The sequence below is a fragment of the Acipenser ruthenus genome, chromosome 12 (assembly GCF_902713425.1).
Source record: "Acipenser ruthenus chromosome 12, fAciRut3.2 maternal haplotype, whole genome shotgun sequence".
NCBI classification, from domain to species: domain Eukaryota; kingdom Metazoa; phylum Chordata; class Actinopteri; order Acipenseriformes; family Acipenseridae; genus Acipenser; species Acipenser ruthenus.
Window position 1 is genome coordinate 12,843,731 of NC_081200.1, and position 21,924 is coordinate 12,865,654.

General features: G+C 38.0%; 3 protein-coding genes across 3 annotated transcripts in view; 2 read left to right on the plus strand and 1 right to left on the minus strand.

Moving 5' to 3' along the window:
• Positions 1-1,036: 1,036 nt before the first annotated feature.
• LOC117417336 (claudin-11-like) lies at positions 1,037-4,101 on the plus strand. The gene is made up of 2 exons (XM_059034577.1): positions 1,037-1,506; positions 2,207-4,101. The coding sequence occupies exons 1-2, from the start codon at positions 1,287-1,289 to the stop codon at positions 2,443-2,445; spliced, it is 459 nt and encodes a 152-aa protein (XP_058890560.1). The 5' UTR covers positions 1,037-1,286; the 3' UTR covers positions 2,446-4,101.
• Positions 4,102-4,254: 153 nt separating this feature from the next.
• Positions 4,255-7,866, plus strand: LOC117417335 (claudin-11-like). Its single transcript, XM_034029408.3, has 3 exons — positions 4,255-4,792; positions 5,340-5,504; positions 6,210-7,866. The coding sequence occupies exons 1-3, from the start codon at positions 4,567-4,569 to the stop codon at positions 6,452-6,454; spliced, it is 636 nt and encodes a 211-aa protein (XP_033885299.2). The 5' UTR covers positions 4,255-4,566; the 3' UTR covers positions 6,455-7,866.
• Positions 7,867-15,168: 7,302 nt separating this feature from the next.
• Positions 15,169-21,924, minus strand: part of LOC117416708 (probable cationic amino acid transporter) — a 36,206-nt gene continuing 29,450 nt past the window's right edge. The window contains exons 7-8 of the mRNA XM_034028072.3: positions 20,786-21,663; positions 15,169-18,730 (exon numbers count right to left, since the gene is read on the minus strand). Of these exons, the coding sequence (XP_033883963.3) occupies positions 18,390-18,730; positions 20,786-21,663 (1,219 nt within the window). The 3' untranslated portion in view covers positions 15,169-18,389. The remainder of the gene's footprint in view (positions 18,731-20,785; positions 21,664-21,924) is intronic.

The window sequence follows — 21,924 nt, forward strand, 5'->3', positions numbered from 1 at the left end:
ATACATTCAGAAGCTGTTGAAAATATCTCGACAATTTTACACTACGCATAGCTGGTAATAAAAAAAATACATTTAGTTACAATCCCCCAAAAGCCTCCAGTAAAGTACATATAGACCTACTGGTAAAGTATTACTGAAGCATATACCAGGGATTCAGATTTATTAACAAAAGTGCTACTTTATAGATGTTTATATACAACATATCCGATTGTCTTCAGTACAAGAATAAAACAGATTCACTTATCCTCAGAACCAAGTGTTGTAAACTCTAATCGACGCTAGATGGCAGAAGGGTTTTAGTAATACTTTTTCTTTAATGGAAAATGTGCATCAAAATGAAACAAGTAATAAGCAAAAACATTAATTCGAATTTTGAAGAGAAGATATATTAAAATTGTCCTTTGCCTAAAATGTAACTTTACACATATTGGTGACGTCAACATTTCGAACGTTTTAAACTTGACTTTTTACGTTTAGTTTCTCGTAAAAGTGTGTGTCTATACACACACACACACACACACACACACACACACACACACACACAACACACAACACACATAATGAATGCATACAAAACTCGGAAATGCAAGATACATACACAATTAAAAATAAACGATAGAAGACAGTAATTCAAGGATCATGAAGCCTTTTAATGTAATTGAAACATGTATAATACAGTTGTATTTTATATCAATCCAGACTAGCGTGGTACCGTATAAAAACGGGCGAGTTGTCTGGTTGGGTCTTTTTTTTCTAAAAGTTAAAGAGTAATTTTTCTGAATTGTCTAAGCAGGTTTTTAGCTAATATATCCAAATCTGGCATTCCAATGTGGAATACCAGCAGGTTTGGATTAATATTAATATTTTGAAACTGTTTCCTTATTAATTTAGTATTACACTTACTAAACTTGATACTGCCAAAATAGAAATGACTGTAATCAAGTATATAGCTACACCCTGAATGTACATTTTGATGTGTCAATGACGTTAAGCACGGGGTGTTACTGTATCAAGAAACATGATTGTAAATAGTAAGATCATGAACAGTTAACATGTTCCTCCCGTTCGTATGATTGGCTGAAAGCTTTGTTATTGGCTATAAAAGCAGCATCAAAGTTGTATTTCCAGCACATGCAATTTAGTTTCTACAACTCGCGTAACTGGTGGAATATTTAAAGCAAGTTTTTCATTTAAGAACATCTGGAATCACCACCTGACTTGATTAGATTTCGACCTCTTCTCGAAGCTCCTCGGATATTTTACACGGCTGCACTGTTGTCTTTGCCATGGCCTGTCTACAGTTAACGGGGTTTATGATCAGCTGTTTTGGCTGGATTGGAATTATAGTTGCCACTGCCACAAACGAATGGGTTTTGACCTGCAAGTACGGGGTTTCTACCTGTAAGAAAATGGACGAACTGGGAGCCAGAGGTCTGTGGGCAGACTGTGTCATTTCCACGGCGCTTTACCACTGCAAATCACTCAATCAAATCCTCACATTGCCTGGTAAGACTCCTCTTTTTATGATGTTCTCTTATTAATAGTCGACAAAAGTCGAGCTGGTTTATTAGGTAATGATTAAACTAATACTGTATTTGCTAACTGATAATTGTTACTCTAATATTTGCAATTTAGTTGACTAGTTCAATTGTTCAATAGATACGGTTCATAGACACGTCACTAAATGTACAGTTTGTATAAACCCATTAAAAAGCAGACAGACTGTGAGCGAATAAAAGGAATGCATTATCATTCTCACTGGGATTCGTTTTAAAGGTGTGAACAGTGGAAGATTAAAATACTGCCACTCTAACTCTTTAACCCCATTGTGTGATAGATACATTGTTTCTCATCTAATACTGTTTTGTGTATTCAGTAGACCTGGTTTTAAATACATAGACCTGGTGGTAGCCCTGTGGAGTGTTTAATAGTTCTGGATGACATTCTATCATCATTGGGCTCTACGGGAGAGTCCTCAGCAACGGTTACAAAATGGTGCTATTCCAAGCACAATACTTTATTTACTAAGGGTCCATTTACAAGTGGATTCAATGCATTAGGTCGATTGTTTTCAGAATGAAAACATTATTCATTTAATAATATGCTTAAGAGGGTTATATTCGACTGCTGTATATGTAGCAAGCCTCTTGTATTATTCTATCTTGCATTCTTGAAAGCTCACATTTTCAATACACACCTTTCCCAGCCTACATCCAGACAGCTCGAGCCCTGATGATCTCAGCCTCTATCCTGGGGCTGCCTGCCATCCTCCTCGTGATGATGTCTCTACCGTGCATCAATCTGGGCAGCGAGCCACAATCAATAAAACACAAGCGTTCAGTACTGGGAGGAGTACTCGTTCTACTGGTAGGTAAGTCTCCCATGTGTGATGTCCATTTTGTTTTACGTGAGATACAGGGAACCAGTAGGCTACTGTATATATGATAAGCATATTTTGGGACCTGCATTCATTATTTAAAAAATGCCAGTGTTTAGATCCCCCATCATTTAAATAAATTGAATAGACCCCATTTTGGCAAACACAGCAGGTAAACATACATTTTAACTGGGCAGGATGTGCTCAATTACCGTGCTTATGGACACTTATGGAATAAAAAAAATAAGAAGAAAATAAATATTTTAGAATAACCCCACTGGGGATATGAACACAAAGAGGTTTCCATATCTAGTTTTACAGGAGAACCCCTCGTCCAATTATGATGAAACTGTAAATCTAGAAAGACGCTTATCCAATAAGATAAGAAAGTCTTTATTAGAAACGAAAGACAAAATCTGTGGGGGGGTGTCTATGGAGATGTCTGTCTTTCTGTCTTTAAATACACATGTATGTCACACTCACCGGGAATGCATGTCATGGAAGGCTATCTTTTCATGATTTTGAGCTCTATTATGTATGTTACCAACACACTAGTTCTGTTTATGTTCTATAACAAACCATTATTATCTTGAGAGCACCTGGTAGTTACAGTATATAATGGCCTTAAACTAATAGAAAACCAATACCAATTTGCTTGGTATTTTATATTTAACCCAATATAATACTAGGGGTTCCTATGAAAGCCCAGTGAACCACAATGGTACTGTAAAGAACACCCAGCAAGTGAATGTTTTTTTTTATTATTATTTCATTTTTACTAACAGCATGGGCAAAATAGCCAAATTACTATAGAACTCACATAACGAACTGTATATGTCATTTAAACAAAATGGACCTTTAGAAATTGATACCTTTAGAAATTGTATCTGAATTCTGTTTATTCAAGCTGTGAACTAGAGCGCCCCCTAACATTTCCCGCTAGTATTGTATGTAATGGGTATGAACTCAACCTGATTCTATGCACTGTACTGCTGAAGCCTTTTCCACATCCTGGGAGACGTTCCGATAAAAAAGGGCTGTAAAGACGATTCTTCCTAAATTTAGTACACTAAAAAATAAATATTGATTTGCTGTAACCCCTTAATTAGGTCATTTTGCATCTTCTTAACAACGGAATAAAAGTCTACATGTTTTTAAAGTGTGTGTATTGGATACTGGAGAGACTGTTTCTTTGGCTGTACTAAAAACGAGAGAAGGTATTTCAAACCAGTGAGCTGACGTACAAATTCATCACACCAATCTTTTACATGGCTGCTCTACTTTTATGGTTTTGTCGTAATAATCAAACAAACTGACCTGTTAAAGTACCGATTTAAGCCACGCTTTGATTTGAGTGAGGGTTGATGGGGAGGGAGGGTATAGCAAATCAACTTATTATTTAATATGAAGATAATTCCCCAGTTGAAAAAAGCTTTGACATTTGCCCTCTGGGTGGCAGACAAGCTTTATTCACAGAAGCCCTTATGGCACCTGTCCTTATTTGTGCTAAATGAAAGTAACCAGGATACCTGTGCCATTCATTTAAGTTAACACGGCATACAATGCCATGCAATGAATATCGATAATTACATGTTGAAATGTATACCTTGGGGGTAATGTCAACTAAATAAATATAGCATTAAATGTACAACAATGCTTTTGGTTATTTATTATGGTATCACTAAATGTTGTGCAAATAAACACATGTGTGCTTAAAACATTCATCGGGATTATATGTTTGCTTTTTTTTCTACACAACTGAAGAAGGGATTTCGTCCGAAATGTCACAAGAGGAGTAATAATAAAATAGAAAAAAACATACACTAAATGTAAAAACAGCATCATTTCATTCTGGAAAGTTATCACTGCGATGCCCACTTCTCCTCCCATCAATCCTATTGGTTGAAAGTTTTTCAGAGTTTGTTTTCTTCATCAGCGATTGGTTATTAAAGATAACGGTGAAGTTTTATTCCCAGTTGAGGTATTCTGTTCATTTTCTTTCTTTTGGATCCCGTGAACTCATCGTTACTACAGTTTACTCTTTCTGGTTTGAATGTTTGGGATGCAATTGTCTTATTTTCATTTACACACATTCAGATTTAGCCACATATTCAAAGTTTTTTTTAATAACAATAATTATTATTTGTATCGAGAAACTTTTTAAAGGTGATAATTTTACTTGTATTCCAATGGCTTCCACCTGTGTGCAGATGTCAGGGTTTTTGCTCAGCTGTTTCGGATGGATTGGGATCATTATCGCGACTGCCACCAGTGAGTGGGTCGTGACTTGTAGGTTCGATATTACCACCTGCAAGAAAATGGACGAGCTGGGGACTAGAGGTCTCTGGGAAGACTGTGTGCTGTCCACTGATCTGTACCACTGCCGGTCGCTAACCGATATACTTTTACTACCAGGTAGGAATATATATTTCATTTTAAATGCTGCTTGCAAATTGGGAACATGCTCCATTCTGCAATAGAAATGGGTTATTTTATCTGTTTTTAAGAAGAACAAAAAATGTGACCTATGCATTTCTGCGTCTCTTAATTGTTGTTGTTAGACGTGTATTTAGCATAATTAACTCATGTGACTAATTTCATAGCTTGGTAAACGTATTTTACTAGTACATTTACAAAGTAATATTTGTTTTGAAGTTGTTGTCCTCATTATCGATTTATAAACGTTTAAAAACATTATTATCCAGTTTCCCCTCACCAGACAGTGTCAAAGGAGAAAGAGTTCTTGTCTAGGCATATTGCAGTATCATGAGAATGCCACGGCTCTGATGACACCGTGTATGCACACGTTATTCTATTCTACATGCAGTGGATGTAGGTGATGGACGACATTTTCATGGTACCAACGCCAGCAACGTGTTATTTACATTTTTGCACGGATTGTGTTAGTAAAATACGTTGTTTGTAAAAGTGAAAATATAGAGCATTCTCAAATATTTTCCAGCCTACATCCAGACGTCTCGAGCCCTGATGATCTCAGCCTCTATCCTGGGACTGCCTGCCATTCTCCTCGTGATGATGTCTCTACCGTGCATCAATCTGGGCAGCGAGCCAGAATCCATTAAATACAAACGTTCTGTGGTGGGAGGCGTTCTCATTCTACTGATAGGTAAGGTCTCAGACTGCACCGATCCAGTTTTGGTGGCAACAACCTAATCTGATACTACCCACAATTGTTTCTTGTGGTACAGGAAGGTAAAAACATAATTTACTGTACTGATTTTAATGCTGTAGACTTCATCATTGTTTTAAATGACCTTCTGGCACAATATCCACATTTTAATTTCCACGTTAATACAAAGAAAAGGTATATATTCTTTAAATGAAAATATGAATAAATAATGAATTGTAGGGCAGCAGTGTGGAGTAGTGGTTAGGGCTCTGGACTCTTGACTAGAGGGTTGTGGGTTCAATCCCCAGTGGGGGACACTGTTGCTGTACCCTTGAGCAAGGTACTTTACCTAGATTGCTCCAGTAAAAACCCAACTGTATAAATGGGTAATTGTATGTAAAAAAAATAATGTGATAGCTTGTAACAATTGTAAGTCGCCCTGGATAAGGGTGTCTGCTAAGAAATAAATAAATAAATAATAATAATAATAATAATAATAATAATAGATTTTCTTACCTCTAATTAGTACTGTTGTACTAGAAAACATTTATTTAATGGTAGGCAACCCCCCCCCCCCCCCAAAAAAAAAAAAGTCTGTTAAACTAGATTATCTACAACATACTTATGAAAATAGGTGAATGGTGTTTTAAAAGCATCAGAACTAGTTCTAAAGAACCTCCTTGTTATTTTTTTTTTCCCCAGCTATCTGCAGCATTATACCCACTGTGTGGTTCCCGATCGCATCGCACCGTGAATCAGGCTTGGTGACGTTCGGGTACTCTCTGTACGCAGGCTGGATCGGCGCAGCGCTCTGCCTGTTCGGAGGCTCGATGATCAGCTGCTGCTCTGGAGACTCTCCTGAGTACAGTGAGAACCGCTACTACTATTCCAAGCACCGAGCGGCTCTGTCAGCCTCTCCAAACCACGCCAAGAATGCCCACGTGTGAAGGTGGATTGTATCATAAAGACTGTGCCCCCTGGGGCCACGTGCAAAGTACTGTATATTTTTGTAAAACTATATTACGTTAAAGCCCTTTTTGTCAAAATTTTTGGATGTTAAGGGAATCAAATTGAAGCCTGGATAAGCAATCTAATGTATCAGCTCTGTTCAGCAGTTGCAGTGCAAATATACAAAATAGTTACTAATTACAATACAAATCACTGATGAAACAAACAAACAAACTTTTAAGCAGCACATTTTGATTGGGTATACAGTTGTCACTTGTACACATGCTATAGGTAGATGCACCGTGTGAGCTTCAGCAAGCGTCAGAGGTAAAAGCTGTGATCCTATTTGGTTTCTGCAACACTACTGGAGCCTAACAGGAGTTCATACTCTATCAATACCAGATGTTAACCAAGTTAGCATTTTCAAGAAATAACAGCCATGGCCAAGGAGCAAAGACAGTTAAAATCCATTGTGACCACAAAGACGAAGCCTGTCCAACTAACTGAAGCAGCAGGAGTCTGATTCCAGCAGGGCATTGCACAGCTTGACATGGCCTGACACACGCACGCACACACGCACACACCGCTTCTTCCAGCGCAATAACATGGCCATGCCATGACCCGCCTGATCTCCTGACCTGACTGCACACTCAGTTGAGGGGGGGTGAAATGCCATTCCTCTTAGTCCGATCCAGGACCTCAGTGAGCATACAGGGCTCACAAAATGAGGGACACACCCAGTACTGACCACCAGTGTGGCTTTGCATTACTGGTAAACCAGACATACAGTTTGCAGACATCCTGTGTAAATATTTACCATCATAAAAGCATAGCAAAGTGTAATAAAGCATAGTGAAAGCATGGTAAAGAATAGCGAGGTATGGTACACATGGCAAACAAGGGTAAACTATGGGAAATGCATAGTATAACTATGGGAAAAGCATAGGGAAACTGCAAAAATACTGAGATAAACTTTTATATCGCTTGTTTCATAATTATTGCTTTTGGACTTAAATTAATTTCATACAGTATTTATAAGCAACAATGGAGTGAGATCATTTTCACATATTCCAGGAGAAATACTAACTTACTTACGCAAGAGTAGAATTCAATTAATAAATTAACATGACACATGAAGTTATAATCAGCACAATACAATGTAGAAATGACAGAGAAATACAATTCCATTCACTTTTTTACTGTGCAACTTTTGAGTTTTTGGCAACCAGGATTTCAGTAGATCCTTTCAAAACGTAATTGTTCTCAGGTTTGAAAACAAGGATCAACTGAGGGAAGTCAGTGCAGTTCTTTTGAACGGTGGTTGATCAAATGTACACACAACACTCTCAAGAGTTTTGTACAGCTGTATTTAGATTGTATATGTGCAAATAAAATAACAAAATATCATATACTTTGCTTTGTTTTCATTGTTTCACATTGTGTCTGTTTGTATGTATTTTTAAATGAGGCCTATTCACAATACTTTTAGACTTTTCATAGGTTAAACAGTTGTTGAAAAATTAGAATACACTTATTTTATGAAATTTGCCTTTAAAATAATAATCCTTAACTACACATTCCTTAAAGGTTTGTGAATAGGGCCAGTTAAGCCATTAATTTTAAAACTGAATACACAGGGTTCCTGAGTGGTGCATCCGGTAAAGGCACTCCGCATGGAGTGCAGGATACGCACTATAGCCTGGAGGTTGCTGGTTTGAGTCCAGGCTATTCCACTGCTGACCGTGAACGGGCGCTCCCATGTGACGGCGCACAATTGGCCGCGTGCCGCCCGGGGGGGAAGGGCTTAGGTTGGCCAGGATGTCCTCAACTCACTGCAACCCCTGTGGACTTGCCTGTAAGCTGCCCAGACCTGTAGCTCTGGGTTGGCTGCATGGCGAGTCTGCAGTGTGAAAAGAAGCTGACGGCACATGATTCAGAGGACAGCGTGTGTTCGTCTTCGCCGCTTCTGAGTCAGTGCAGGGGTGGTAGCAGTGAGCTGAGCCTAAAAATACAATTGGACATTTCAAATTACATCTGTCCATAGTTTATCCTTATATGTATTTTACTTTTATCAGAAAGCAAGCATAGTCAATAGGCTTGCTAGTCATGAGCAGAGATGTCAAGGGTTGGCTATCCCAACGAGTGAGATTTCCAGACCAAAGAGTGAGACTTTCCAGATGGTAGTGCCTCCCATCTCTGGTCCTTGGGGACACCCAACGGTCCTGGTTCATAGTTTATTTTAAAATGTACACTGCTTAATATTGCATATGAAACACATAATGTAATAAAAAAAAATACATCCATGTTATTAATATGATACAAATAACTACTACTACTACTACTACAAATAATAATAATAATATTAATAATAATTTATAAAAGATTGGCACAGTAAATAAACCAGCCAGATGGCAACCCTAGCAGTATACTTGATATTTTGTAATGTGATACTTTGTACTGTGATTTTGTAACAATTGTAAGTCCCCCTGGATAAAGGCGTCTTCTAATAAATAAGTAATAACAATAATGATATACCGGATTCAAACTTACTATTCCCTGACAATATACAGTTGTTAAAATTCAATCAAACTACCCTGTGTTAAAAAAAAATAAAAAAAAATAAGTGATGACAGAAGGGGGAATGTCCTGATGAAAATATCAATGTAGGAGGGGAGGTGGTCACAACTTGTATTATATTATATCGGTGCAGTTCTCCTTGTTAAAAGTTTACAGTTCGATTACTCTTTATAGCATATGAATACTATTCACAAAAGAATGACACTTAGAGAAGATAGTGACTTTTTACATGATTACTTTCACATTGTAGGTTCTACAAACCGCAACCAAGTGTGAGAAATACATGCTGCTCAGATGTGTTATAAATCGCAAATGAACTCAGACCTACGTCTGATTGACAGGTTTGTGGTCAAACAGATTCTTATTAATTCCAACAATTTCTGTCTTCTAAATTACCCCACCACTTTCATTACTAATCTTTAGAAAACGTTTTTTTGTACTGCAAACAATTAAGCAGTTATTAAAGGCTGCATTATTCCTTGGACAAAAGGTTTAAAAAAGGAGAAAGTAGAATCTTCTTTATGTATCTGTAAAGCTTTGCCATCATTAAGTAGGAATAATCTTTTTTTTTTTTTTAATCAATGGAGAATGAGACCATTTTCAGCCCAGAGGAGCACCATCTGTTTATTGATTATTTGTGCTGATTCACTCTGAAGGTCTATCATATCTATAAAATCATGAATGCATTTGTGCACATCAAATATAAGGCCAATATAAGGGGCTTTGTACACTAAAGACTGTCTTCAAAGTCATAAAAGTTCTTACCCATGGTATACTAACCATCCATGCATACCTCGCTTAATTGTTGATATCTGTGGAGTCGGAACTGGTCACACACTCAAAAAAAACAATTTTATATTCGTTAAGACATGACCACTGATGTTGTGCATCTCAAGTACATTTCATTTGCATTAAAACATTTTGGTTCAAACCCAACAGAATGTGTTTTGTCACATACTTATGAGTTTTCCTGTAGGTCTCACTGTGCAGGCAGAATTACCTAGTCACACACTTCCCCGCTGGCTACGTCCAACTCTTAACTATCCCTTATCCCTGAGCTGCTCAGAGTTTAGAAACTACCCTAAAATCCGCCACCACCCCTTGATCAAACTCCAGCACACTCTGACGCAGTCCTACCCACCCTGTGGCATCCGTCATGTTAGGCCTTCAACAACCCCTGGATGAAACCAAAACCAAGGGAATTCAATTTAGAAGGGGCTCCTGCGCTATGCAGCTGGAAAATGATAAACTGATACAGTGATTAGTACACAGTACTAACCACTTAGCAGTTGGCATCATAAAACGGCAGGTTTGCACAATTTTTTAAGACATAACTACCCCCGTTGGCAGTTAGGGCAGCCTTGATTGAAACAATGGCTTATGAGCATGGAGTGTTGAAGAAAATCACAAGGTCTTCTTTAATCCTGGTGATTTGCAGGAGATGGTTTCTGTTTAAAGCTGAACTACAAACAGAAAGCATATGTATTTATACCTAAAATTAAAACAGTTACAGTTACTCAAAATCAAATGACCAAGATTTGAAAATACCTCCCTAAGTCACTAGGTTTTTATTATTGATGTCAGGAAGAAATGATACACTTTGTACTTAAAACCCAATAGTGTGTATCATGGCAACGCAAGTCATACAGATCTGATCAGAAGACCAGAGAACAGATGACCTCATGCTTTTTTGTGTGCGTGAGAGATAAAAGCCCCCCTCAAGCTTGTCTGTAAGCACAAATCGTAATAATCAAAGAGGTGTGATGGCAGAGTGTGAAAACTGTCACTTTGAATTACAGCTCATTCTATGCTTGTCGGATTGAATTGGTCTGTGAGGGAAATTATAAATGCTTCCTTCACACTCATACTCACAGTTCTCCTGAGACAGCATGTGATATACTGGTGAAGAAAGAAAAAAAAAACACTCTGATAATAAATTGGATTGTGTCTAATTACAAAGCTCTCCCATTACAATACAACGGACAATAATCTGTATTGTTATACACCTAAACACAATGGAAAAAATAAACAAAGCCAAAAAGCGCATTGGCGAAGTTGGACTACTTCTAATGTTAAATAAAGTGGTAAATTTGAAAATGCTTACCAGGAAATTGTGAAACCAATTAATTTTAATAAAAAATACTCCATAGACCAGTGGTTCTCAATCCTGGTCCTGGGGGACCACTTGGCTGCTGGTTTTTGTTCCAGCTGAGCTCTCTTAATTGAACCCTCAATTGAACTAATAATTTGCTTAATTTGACTTTTTCAATTGTGTAGCTTATAAGAAACTGGAGATTTCAAGTTCCTTATACAATTTTATATTTAATTTGAAATCTCCATCTGTTTAAAATAATTTAAGAACTCAGATTAGGCAAATTATTAGTTCAATTACAGTTCAATTAAGTAATTGAGAGCTCAGTTGGAACAAAAACCAGCAGGGCAGTGGTCCCCCAGGACCAGGATTGAGAATCACTGCCATAGACAAGAACAAATTACATGTTACAGTTTGTGGCTCTCAATTTTGTGTCAATGGAATGTTTTTCATATGACTATTTACTTACCTGAAATGTATTCTGATTGATATAATTGGTCAGATAGAGGGTGCATAGGATTCATATAGTTTGTTTTATTATTTCTAAATTTAGCATGATTGTTTATAGTTACGGATGTCAATTACTATTCTTGACTCCACAACTCTGAAATATAAAATAAGAATAAGATTTACAATTCTCAGCTTTACAACTTTACAGTATAAATTGTATCTATGTACACAGTGTCAGTCTGTGTCAGCCACATTCTCCCAGATGAGATGGTATCTGGAATAGGAGAGATAGGGCTGTTGACTCATTGTCAATCAATCAAGAAACTAACTAATTAGTAAGTCCACTTGCTAGGCTGCTGTCAGGGAAAAGCTAAGATGGGCAGCAGTGTGGAGTAGCGCTTAGGGCTCTGGACTCTTGCCCAGAGGGTCGTGGGTTCAATCCCAGGTGGGGACACTGCTGCTGTACCCTTGAGCAAGGTACTTTACCTAGATTGCTCCAGTAAAAACCCAACTGTATAAATGGATAATTGTATGTAAAAAAAAACAATGTAATTGTATGTAAAAATAATGTGATATCTTGTAACAATTGTAAGTCGCCCTGGCTAAGAGTGTCTGCTAAGAAGTAAATAATAATAAGATATTGGAAGTTGAAGGACAGCTGCGACTATCCATTGCCTGATTGTTGTTTTATAGTTTTGACCTGTTGTAATGAATGATCATTATTATGATACTAATATGTTATTATGATAATAATATAATACTATGTTGAATGGTAAGACATTTATTTCTTTTTTATTGTACATAGAATTGTGCACAGAAACAGATCTATTAGCTCTGTCACCTGCTTTTAATTTGAAAAAGTGAAATCGTAAAACAAAACAGTAACCTAATGAATTGGAATTAAGCATTCTTTCTGTTACTCCATGAAGAATATGTCTTCCAATTCACTTGTCAATGTACAATAAGGACAGCAGCACAGACAATTATCCGTATATAAGAGGATTGTAGTACTCTGAACCATGAACTGCTGTTGATCCCTGTTAAATGGACACTAGTTGGGTTGATTTTGTTGGTTTCCAAACCCTGTATTAACTTAAGTAATGCAATTAGCCTCTTTAAAAATAATCTTCTGTAAATACATTCAGGACATGCAGGGTTACACACTTGCTTTCTTGTGAACTTGAAAGCCTTACCATGCCAAGTAATTATGAGATTGGTAGATTTTAATATGCTTTTTTTTCTTTCCATATTTTACTGGATTTTGTATCTGTATATATAATTAAACTTCCACATCCCCACATTGGTTCCATGGTGTTGTTCCATCCCAAGTTTGAATTTCAGAAGAGAGGTTCTGTATGTCTGTGGTGGTATGTTTAGCTATGCATCTTACTTTATTTAGATAGGGAAGTGTTTTCCTGATATGAATCATCCCAATAAGAAAGTGTGCTTTTCATCTCGATCTCTCACTTTTCAGTCGTGCTGACAATCTCAATTTCTTCTCATATAAATCTGATGCATGTCGCAAATGTTATTTTTTTCTGCTACTTGAGAAACAAGAGAGGCACATTTCAAACATATTTCAGAACTTGAGCAGCAACAGAGCAATGCATTTGAGCTACACACTCGAGACAAAGAAGATACTAAAATGTTTTAAATGCTACTAAAATGTTTCTATTGAATTTAAAATGTATATTCCACAATTTACTGGAATATATGTGAAAAGGTTCTTATCCACATTATAATAGATTGCGTCCTTCAGCTTTATCTCAATAGAGACAGAAATGGTTTAAAGATACTGTCTATCATGTGCCAATGAAAGTCAGCACTGAGGAGCTGCTCTGACAGTGCAATGCAACGTGTGTGGCGGAAACAGTTATATTAAGATGCTAGAATTGGCTTGGACATCTGCTACACAAAGACAGAAACTCCATGTGCAGAGGGCAGAAGAAAATGAGGCCGCCCACTTGAGACCTGGCATCACTCTAAATGAAGCAAGAACGATGGCACAGGACAAAAACAGATTGAGAAACCTGATTAAAAGAATGGTTTGCTTTCCCAATGCGGCACTTGGCACACAGGAATCGACTGACTATTATTCAGTTTTTTTCTGAATATTTTGGAATACACACTAAACATTTCAGAAAGTGGGTAACATTATAAGTATTTCTATTTTGTGTTTTTTGTTTTTAACTTGTTTCTCTTTCTCATGTTTCAGAAATATGTCTTGTTTGAAATACACCTCATTTGAGGCATATATAAGACATTCTCAACTATTTCTCTGAGAAGTGAAAGAGACATTGATGACCAGTACAAACAAAACACAGCTAAACTTGTTGTCTTCAGTAGCGTGCTGCCATATTTTAAAAACTTTCTTCTTTCTCTGTCTCTCTCTTGCTCAGCTCAACCATATCTCCCGCAACACACCTTGCGCACAACATTTTTTTCTCCCGCCCTGCAACAGTGCTAGCTTTATATCCCTGCCCCTGCAATCCCAATGTTACGTAATTATTTTTTTAAAGAAAGCAAGTAATATATAGCCAAGCAAACCGACACATTTACCTATCGTCACAATTTTCCCTCTGGGACCTGCTGCGATGCAATCAAATACTGTGATATTATCAGCCGTCTAAATTATAGTTCACTCATAGTTCTCAAAATGAGGAACTCCCCATGTAACACGTACCCATACATTACCATGTAGCAGTAGACACAAGCTAATTACTACATTATTGTGTTCATTGAACTTCGTTGTGAGTTCACTGAACCTATTAAAGCATAACCTCACATCATGCAATGTTTAGGACAGGCTCATTGCTTACTGTAATTGTCTTCTGTGATATATTGTCTTCTGTGTGGTCCAGTGGTTAAAGAAAAGGGCTTGTAACCAGGAGGTCTCCGGTTCAAATCCCACCTCAGCCACTGACTCATTGTGTGACCCTGAGCAAGTCACTTCGTCTTTCGGGTGAGACGTAGTTGTAAGTGACTCTGCAGCTGATGCATAGTTCACACAAATGTGTGAAGGGGTACATTCCATAGATTTGATTCATGACCCAGGGTACAGTGTGTGAGCAAAACAGTATTAAAGCAATCTATGATTGTGTTGAAAATATATTGTGAGTATAGGCTCAGCACAGAAGACAGTAATGAGTTTTCTCTGATCACTTAATATTGTGATTGTAGCGAACAAAAAATGTTGTGCATTTCCAATTGTGATATAATATAGATCTCCAATATGCAGTTTTGATAGAAACATCTGTTATAGTAAACTGCACATTAGAGACTAGAGCATGCAATAATTATTTTGCTAGTTACAATCAATTTAAGGAAAATGAAATTATATAAAGGACAAATGTATAAATATAGAATTATTCTATCTATACTTACACTGTACTTTCCAAACAACTGGTAAGTAATGTGTGCCATATAACCAAAAGAGTTACCCCTTGTTCCTTACAAATTAAAATACAGGTCCACAGGGGAGCTTGTTGTGGATGTGTATCCTCAATTTGCCCTCTACTGGTCCTCAGGAAGACCTAAGAACTGCTGATTTGAAACCCTTGCTATTATACACCAATGACGAGAGTAAACTTGGTGTATGCTTTTAGTAAAATATACACTTTTTGTGAAATATTTATTTGAAAGCAGGTAATGATATATTGTCATCAAAACAAAAACGTTAAAATAAGAGCCACTCTATTCTGTATCTGCAATAAATAGTTTCATTGTTGCATGAGTCTGCACAATATCTCATTATACAGTGCACCAAAGAGCAAAGGAAACGCAAGAAAAAATAAACAAACCATAGTACAGAACCATCATACCAGAACTGCAAAATATACAGCAGAAAATATATATATATATATAGATAGATAGATATGTTAATATGCAAAAAGCCAATTTCAACATTTTCAAACAAAGACCGAAGAAACTGGAATGACTGAAAGATTTACAAGTTGGACTGGATACGGTTTCATTCAGAGATAAGAGAAACACACAGTAGCTGACTTTAAAAGCAATAATGACAACACTTGTTTCGTACTATAACAAAATAGTTTTGCAGGTTCATAATTTAACACACTGATACCATACAGTATTTCAATTCAGCCTGTTGGGCCTAAATTATAATTCCAAAGCTGTTGCAGAGTATTATACTGAATGTCTCTGTTCTAGAAGAAAAAATAACACCTTTTTTCACTGCAGTGTGGAAGTCAAATTCTGAGGTGTTCATGATTTAGCGTTAGAGGATAACCTCTCATTTGACAAAAATCACAAACAGTTCTAAAAAACACAGTGACAAAAATAGTTATTAAACACCTGTAAAAAAAAATTGTGTGCATTATGCAAAACCGTCAGGAAACTGGCTTGTTTTCTGTAAAGGGGCCTAAATACCTCCAGGGAACCCTAACATGCCTTGTTTACTTTATGGATCTTCTGGTTGCTGTGCTACAAAACAGATAAATACTGGTGTACAGATGTCCAATTGTCTACTTGCCAACAATTGGAAACTGTTCAGCGGGACGCTGGTCTCTGGGGGTCGTGGGGGGTTCATATACATCATATACATGGGAGGAGTCATACGCAAAAAACACTCAACACGACCCGACCACCATGACAGTAAAAATAGACATAATGAAGTGTTCTTACCTTTGTATAAGTTAGTGATCAGCTGTGTCAGCCGCACGAAGAGCACAGCGTGTGGTTTTCACTAACTGTACTGTGCAGAATAAATGATTTTTTTTTTCTATCGGTAAATATCGGCACTTTCTTCCTATGCATCGGGACGCGGGACATTTGCTAGGAAATCAAGACCATATGGGGACTGTTGGCATGTATGCAATTGAAGTGGTTTTGCTAATACACGCACAGCTAATGCCAATGAGAGGCCTAGTCAACCCTGCCTTGGCCTTGACTTCCCATTTATAAATGTAGTATAGCAAGTCCAAAACAATATACTATAATATTCAAAGAACATAAGAAAGGGCCAAATTGTATGTTTGAAATAAGGGTAATGAAAGTTCATGTACACAGGGTGTGGACCACAATAACAAGCCAGTGGTCTGGCTAAAACCGGTCCTATCAAGGTTGTTTACGTGGCAGAGTGAACATAAAAAGGTTGAAGTGCAAGGGATGGGAACATAGCAACTCCTTAACCAATCAATGCTCAACACAAATCCAATTAGCTTTGTACGCATAAGGGCCTCACCCTAGAGTTGGAGCTGTAGCATATAAATACACTGAACCTTGATACATTTCTTGCGCTATTCGGGAGATTCAAGAGGACATCCTTCACTCCTGTTCCTGAAAGAATAACCCTCAGTTCAGGCAGATACTGCACACCTATTCTCTTACTGTTTTTAAACTAGCTGAGTTGTATATTCCGTCTAGGAGTAGATTTGCTATAACTGTGTATTTCTATATTAGCAGTAATCAATGGAGGCTAATAATTGAATAATGTAAGCTTAATAAATATGTTTGTTTGACTTTACTCACTGTTGGCAAGTATCATTAATAACATGGATTAATTAAAGTGATTACAATTGCTTCCACATCCTTAAGGCTCTTTAATTAATTACCTGCCGTTTAATGTAAGTGAAAACACCTAAAACAAAACGTGGAAGAACATTGAGGCTATTCCCTAAATCTCCTGCATCCCTTTTTGCTTTGACATGCATTTCAACATCAACATATTTCAGGGAAATTTAGACAGCTTGAGGAAGGGAATAAACAAAGGGACATAGTAGCTTCCCCTAAGAATTAGGAATGGAAAAGCATTTCTTGTAGGATGGGGTGCAAATTAAGACACAGCCAACATTCAGTGCAACCATTGAACTCCCACTCATGCTTACTTTTTTTTTTTGGTGGAGAAATACAAGCAAGTCACATTTAACTTTTACACACCCTTCGACTTGTACATCAGACTATTAGCAATATATACAAATTCAGGCTGCTTGCAAAGGACAGGGTTTAGATAGGGTTTAGAACAGTGAGGTACATCTCCATAGATAAAATGCACAAACCCAGTCCAAAAATAACACCTTAAAGCTGTCCCTTTTCCCAGATACAGTAGAACTATCTCTGGAGGATAATTAAGGGAAAAGTTAACGCACACAACACCGACTCATGAAGGCACTATTGCAAGCAAAGTCCAGTTACTATTTGTTTACACACACACCCTTGAGCTAGATGTCATGTAATGTCAGTAGAGGAAACAGCTTTCGGTAGATACCCAACTAGATACCCTGTTTTAGCATTAATTACAGCTATACTGGTAGTCAAGTATGCCATACATTTTCAAAACTGTCTAGATATTAAACTCCAAACGTTTTAATGCCAGACATGGCCTAGTTATATGGGCCCATCTGTCACTGTGGAGAACCAGTGCTTCCCATATAACCAATATTAAGACAAATTGCCAAAGTGGGGTTACAGTAAAGAGCTCTACACAAGCATTACATCGGTATTTTCTGTGAAGGCAATAAAGTCAACCATAAATTGAAGTAAAAACTTTTCTAGAACTTTCATGTTTTAAACCAAATGCAGGATGGAAACCAATGCAGCAGTTTGTTGGAAATTGAGCCAACACTAACAATTAAATTTTTTCTGCGATCATTTTGGTATGTGTGGGTAAACTGAATCCCAGATTTTCCAAATAGCTTCAAACACAGTTTAACTATAGAACGCTGCCTGAGGGCTGTAAAAATCAAAATAAATATATAGCAAAAAATAAAATAAAATAAAAAAAAACCTTTCAAAATAAAAAAGCAAACATTCTAACCTAAGGGCTGTTTTAACATTAAACACATTCTAATACATTCTTACTCCGGTGAGTAATCTAGCTCGTCATTGGCGATCAGGGCTTCAGAATTCCGACTAGATTTCCCTTTGCTTTTGGGTTTACTGCTGTACGAGGTCCTGTTGTCTACACTGTCAGGCATGGCTTGCTGCTGCTGGTAATGGTACCCACGGTCCTCCGGAGCACCCCAGTCCTGGTGCTGGCTGCCCCCCTCCTCTGGGTAGCCGAAGCCATCGTCCACAGTGAAGCTATCATCCACATCCCCGTCGTAGCGCTGATAAGTACTCTGTTGAAAGATCTCTTCCCTGGCGCTGATCTCCAGTGTGCTGTTCCATATCCCGTAGCCGAAGTATATCAGCATGCCTGCAGAGAATCACACACACAGGGGAGTCGATAACAAATGCATGCATATTCTGAGGCACTTTTTGGACACGGAAAGCACAGGTTGGCAAACTGGTCCTCCGGTTCCATTCCAGGTTTAAAGAGCAGTTTGGTATGGGAACGAAATGTCACCGTCATCTAAACTAATGTAGTCTTCTTCTTGTTTAGATTTACACTGCATGTCATTTTCTGTTACGATCATCAAATCCAGGTGACTATTTAAAAACCTTGTGGCCTCAAATGTAACCATTAACCTATCCACCTGCAACACCCTGCCCCCCAGTAGATATACGAAATACCACATTTGTTCTGATGTATTTCTTACATCCACTAGGGGCAGTGTTGCAGGAGACATGTTTGAGAGCTCTTTGGAGGCCAAAGAGGTACTTTCAACATCTGTTTTAAGAAGTCACCATGATGTGATGATGCAACAGAAATTATCAACAAATTGATTCAAAACAAGAGGACTACATTCGTTAAAATAACTGGTATTTGTAAGCAGTACCAAGTTACACTTTCATAGGGAAGATGATATGATTTTAGTGCTTTAGGACCTTTCCAGGAGTTTATTTGGTTCAGTTTATACTTGGTTGGAATGGTCTAGGCTTCTAACAAGAACAATATTGTATAGTATAGGAAAGCAAGAGCGATGGTGTGTAATGTAATGTTTACAAGAATACTGCTAGCTGAACTCCCCCTCTTTGTGAGGAAGTTTGAGTGGACAAGTCTTGGACTGCATATCTCTTGGTCCAGGTTAGACTTAACAAGGCACCATGCGGCAATGTCATCATTTAAATTTAATATGTGTAACTGCTGCATTCTTATATTTGCCTGAAGGAATTGTAGGCTGTAATTCCTGAGGAAGATCCCTGCAGAACAATATTCACATTTGTCACGTTGAATCAGTGCTGTCCTGGCTGTCCATGGTGGCCTTATCCTAATTACAGTGTTAGGGCAGGTATGTTTCTAATGGTTTTTGTCCATCCCCTGATTCGTATTAACAACTTTGAAAAAAAAAAAAATTCTCCCATGGATAGCTGCTGCTATGAAAACCATACCAATGAACAAACATTTCATTCTTTGTCAGCACAGCTGCTCACTAATGAGCTTTAAAAAAAATACATTAGAAAGAGAACAGAATTCAAACCATGCTTATGAATCACTATTCACTAATGTGCCCCTCAAGAGAACTATTGATTTGATCTCAGTTTGGAAAAAAATAGGTTTGCCTGGTCCTTTTTCTAAATGTAATCAATTTGTTACAACAGAATCAATTGGTTGGTGATTATAAGAACAAAAGTAAAAAATAAATTAAAAAAATGATAGAGATAGAGAAAACAAGAACTGCTATTGGATACTAAAATGTTCCTCAGATTGCATTTGCCTGTTTTATTAGAACATTATTTCAAATTCCATTAGTATTCTATGAATGTTTTATTTGACAACTAAATTAAACTAATTCAGACAACAGAGAATGTATTTGTTACAACTACTAGACTAGCTTGCACTCACAGGGGTGTATTCAGCTGAACCTAACAGTGACACCAATTAAACCAAATAGGAATCTTTAATGACAACTAACAACTAACAGTGCAAGAGAGGATATTTAGTTTAGTTTTTCTTTTTGAAATTGCAGAGTCCCTGCAGTTGTGAGATGTGAAAAAAGCTGCTCCCCCCACAGGGTATAATGGCCCATGGTACAGCATTGGATCCCCACATAGTTGCAGTGAAAGAAAATCTTGACAGGGGCTGAATTCATGAAAAGAAAACTAAATAAGCACTGCAATGTCCTTTCACATGGGAGTAACACTTGTGTTACAAGAATTACAAAATATTAGGAAATGGACTGGAAACCCAAACTACACAGTGGTTCTGATATTGTAACATAGTACTGATTAATACCATTGGTATCTCAGAATATGATACAGTTACCACTGTGGGCTATTTAGTAATGGAAATGAAAAGATTCAAGTATCCTCAAAAATCACCATGTTATTTATAAAATAAAACCATGCATATAAAGTGCACACCACTTACCAATGAAGCACCAGACTGTAAAACGGATCCAGGTGATGCCAGAGAGCTTGAGCATGAGGTAAATGTTGACCAGCATGGCGAAGACTGGCACAAAGGGGACACATGGCGCCATGTATGGGAGCTTCTTGGGATTCTCTGGCTGCTGTAGGATGACAAAGACCAGGGCACAGATCAGCACAACCATGAGGACCACCAGGAGAATAGCCCACCAGTTGTGGTCTGAGATGTAATCGGATCCAAAGATGATGAAGGAGCAGAAGATGACGTTCAGTGTGAAAAGCAGCAGGACGCAGTTGGTGACAATACGGCCGGTGGCAACAGTGGGCCGGTCCATTTTACTGGGCAGGCCCAGCCGAATCCTCAAAGTATAGTAGCGAGGACCAATCAGCTTCTTCAACTTGATAAGGTATATATTCTCTGATTCATCAGCCTCTATTCCTGACGTTATATCCACGGTGCCGTAGTTCGGATGATCGACGTTGTAGTTGGTTTTGTCAGACTTGCCAATCAACATTTCGTTGTCTCCCAGGGACGGCAGGTTTTTGGCCCCACAAGTGTTGCTTGGTGGCCCACCGTACTCCTCCCCCTCACTCATTGGAGAGCAGGCCTCCTTCTCGCACTCAGCTAGGATCCCTTCCTTTTTCTTGGTGTGTTCCTCAGAGAGGAACTTGACAAAGCCATCAATATCGTTCTCTGGCTGGTAGCGCAGCAGCAGGACGCACACAGACACCAGTGTGTAGGCTAGGAGGGTCCCGATGGACATCATCTCTATCAGGTCCCTGAGGCTGACCAGCAGGGCCAACAGGGCGGCCAGGAACCCGGACACGACACAGGCCACAGCAGGTGTTTCCGTGTAGCTGCTCACGTGGGCCAGGAACCTACAGGAAAGGTTGCAATGAATTAGTAGTTCTGTACCTTTTAAGTAAAGGGTAACGATTTCAGAAAACATCTTTAATTAAAAAAGAAAAGATTAATATTGTACTTTAATCCCTCTCAAGAATGTGCCACTGCTTCTAGATTTCTTTGCTTGGTTGGGGTTGGAACACCTTCTTTGCTTCTTTTGTACTTTAATTGCTCGTACACTATTACTTCATGGAAAACGATTCACTCAAATCATCTACCAGAATATGGACCTTCAG

Bases quoted from the DNA above. Each gene is read 5' to 3' on its own strand.
- LOC117417336 (XM_059034577.1), top strand. From the start codon at position 1,287: ATGGCCTGTCTACAGTTAACGGGGTTTATGATCAGCTGTTTTGGCTGG. The intron at 1,507-2,206 runs GTAAGACTCCTC...CACCTTTCCCAG, and splicing joins TCAAATCCTCACATTGCCTG to CCTACATCCAGACAGCTCGA.
- LOC117417335 (XM_034029408.3), top strand. From the start codon at position 4,567: ATGGCTTCCACCTGTGTGCAGATGTCAGGGTTTTTGCTCAGCTGTTTC. The intron at 4,793-5,339 runs GTAGGAATATAT...AATATTTTCCAG, and splicing joins CGATATACTTTTACTACCAG to CCTACATCCAGACGTCTCGA. The intron at 5,505-6,209 runs GTAAGGTCTCAG...TTTTTTCCCCAG, and splicing joins CGTTCTCATTCTACTGATAG to CTATCTGCAGCATTATACCC.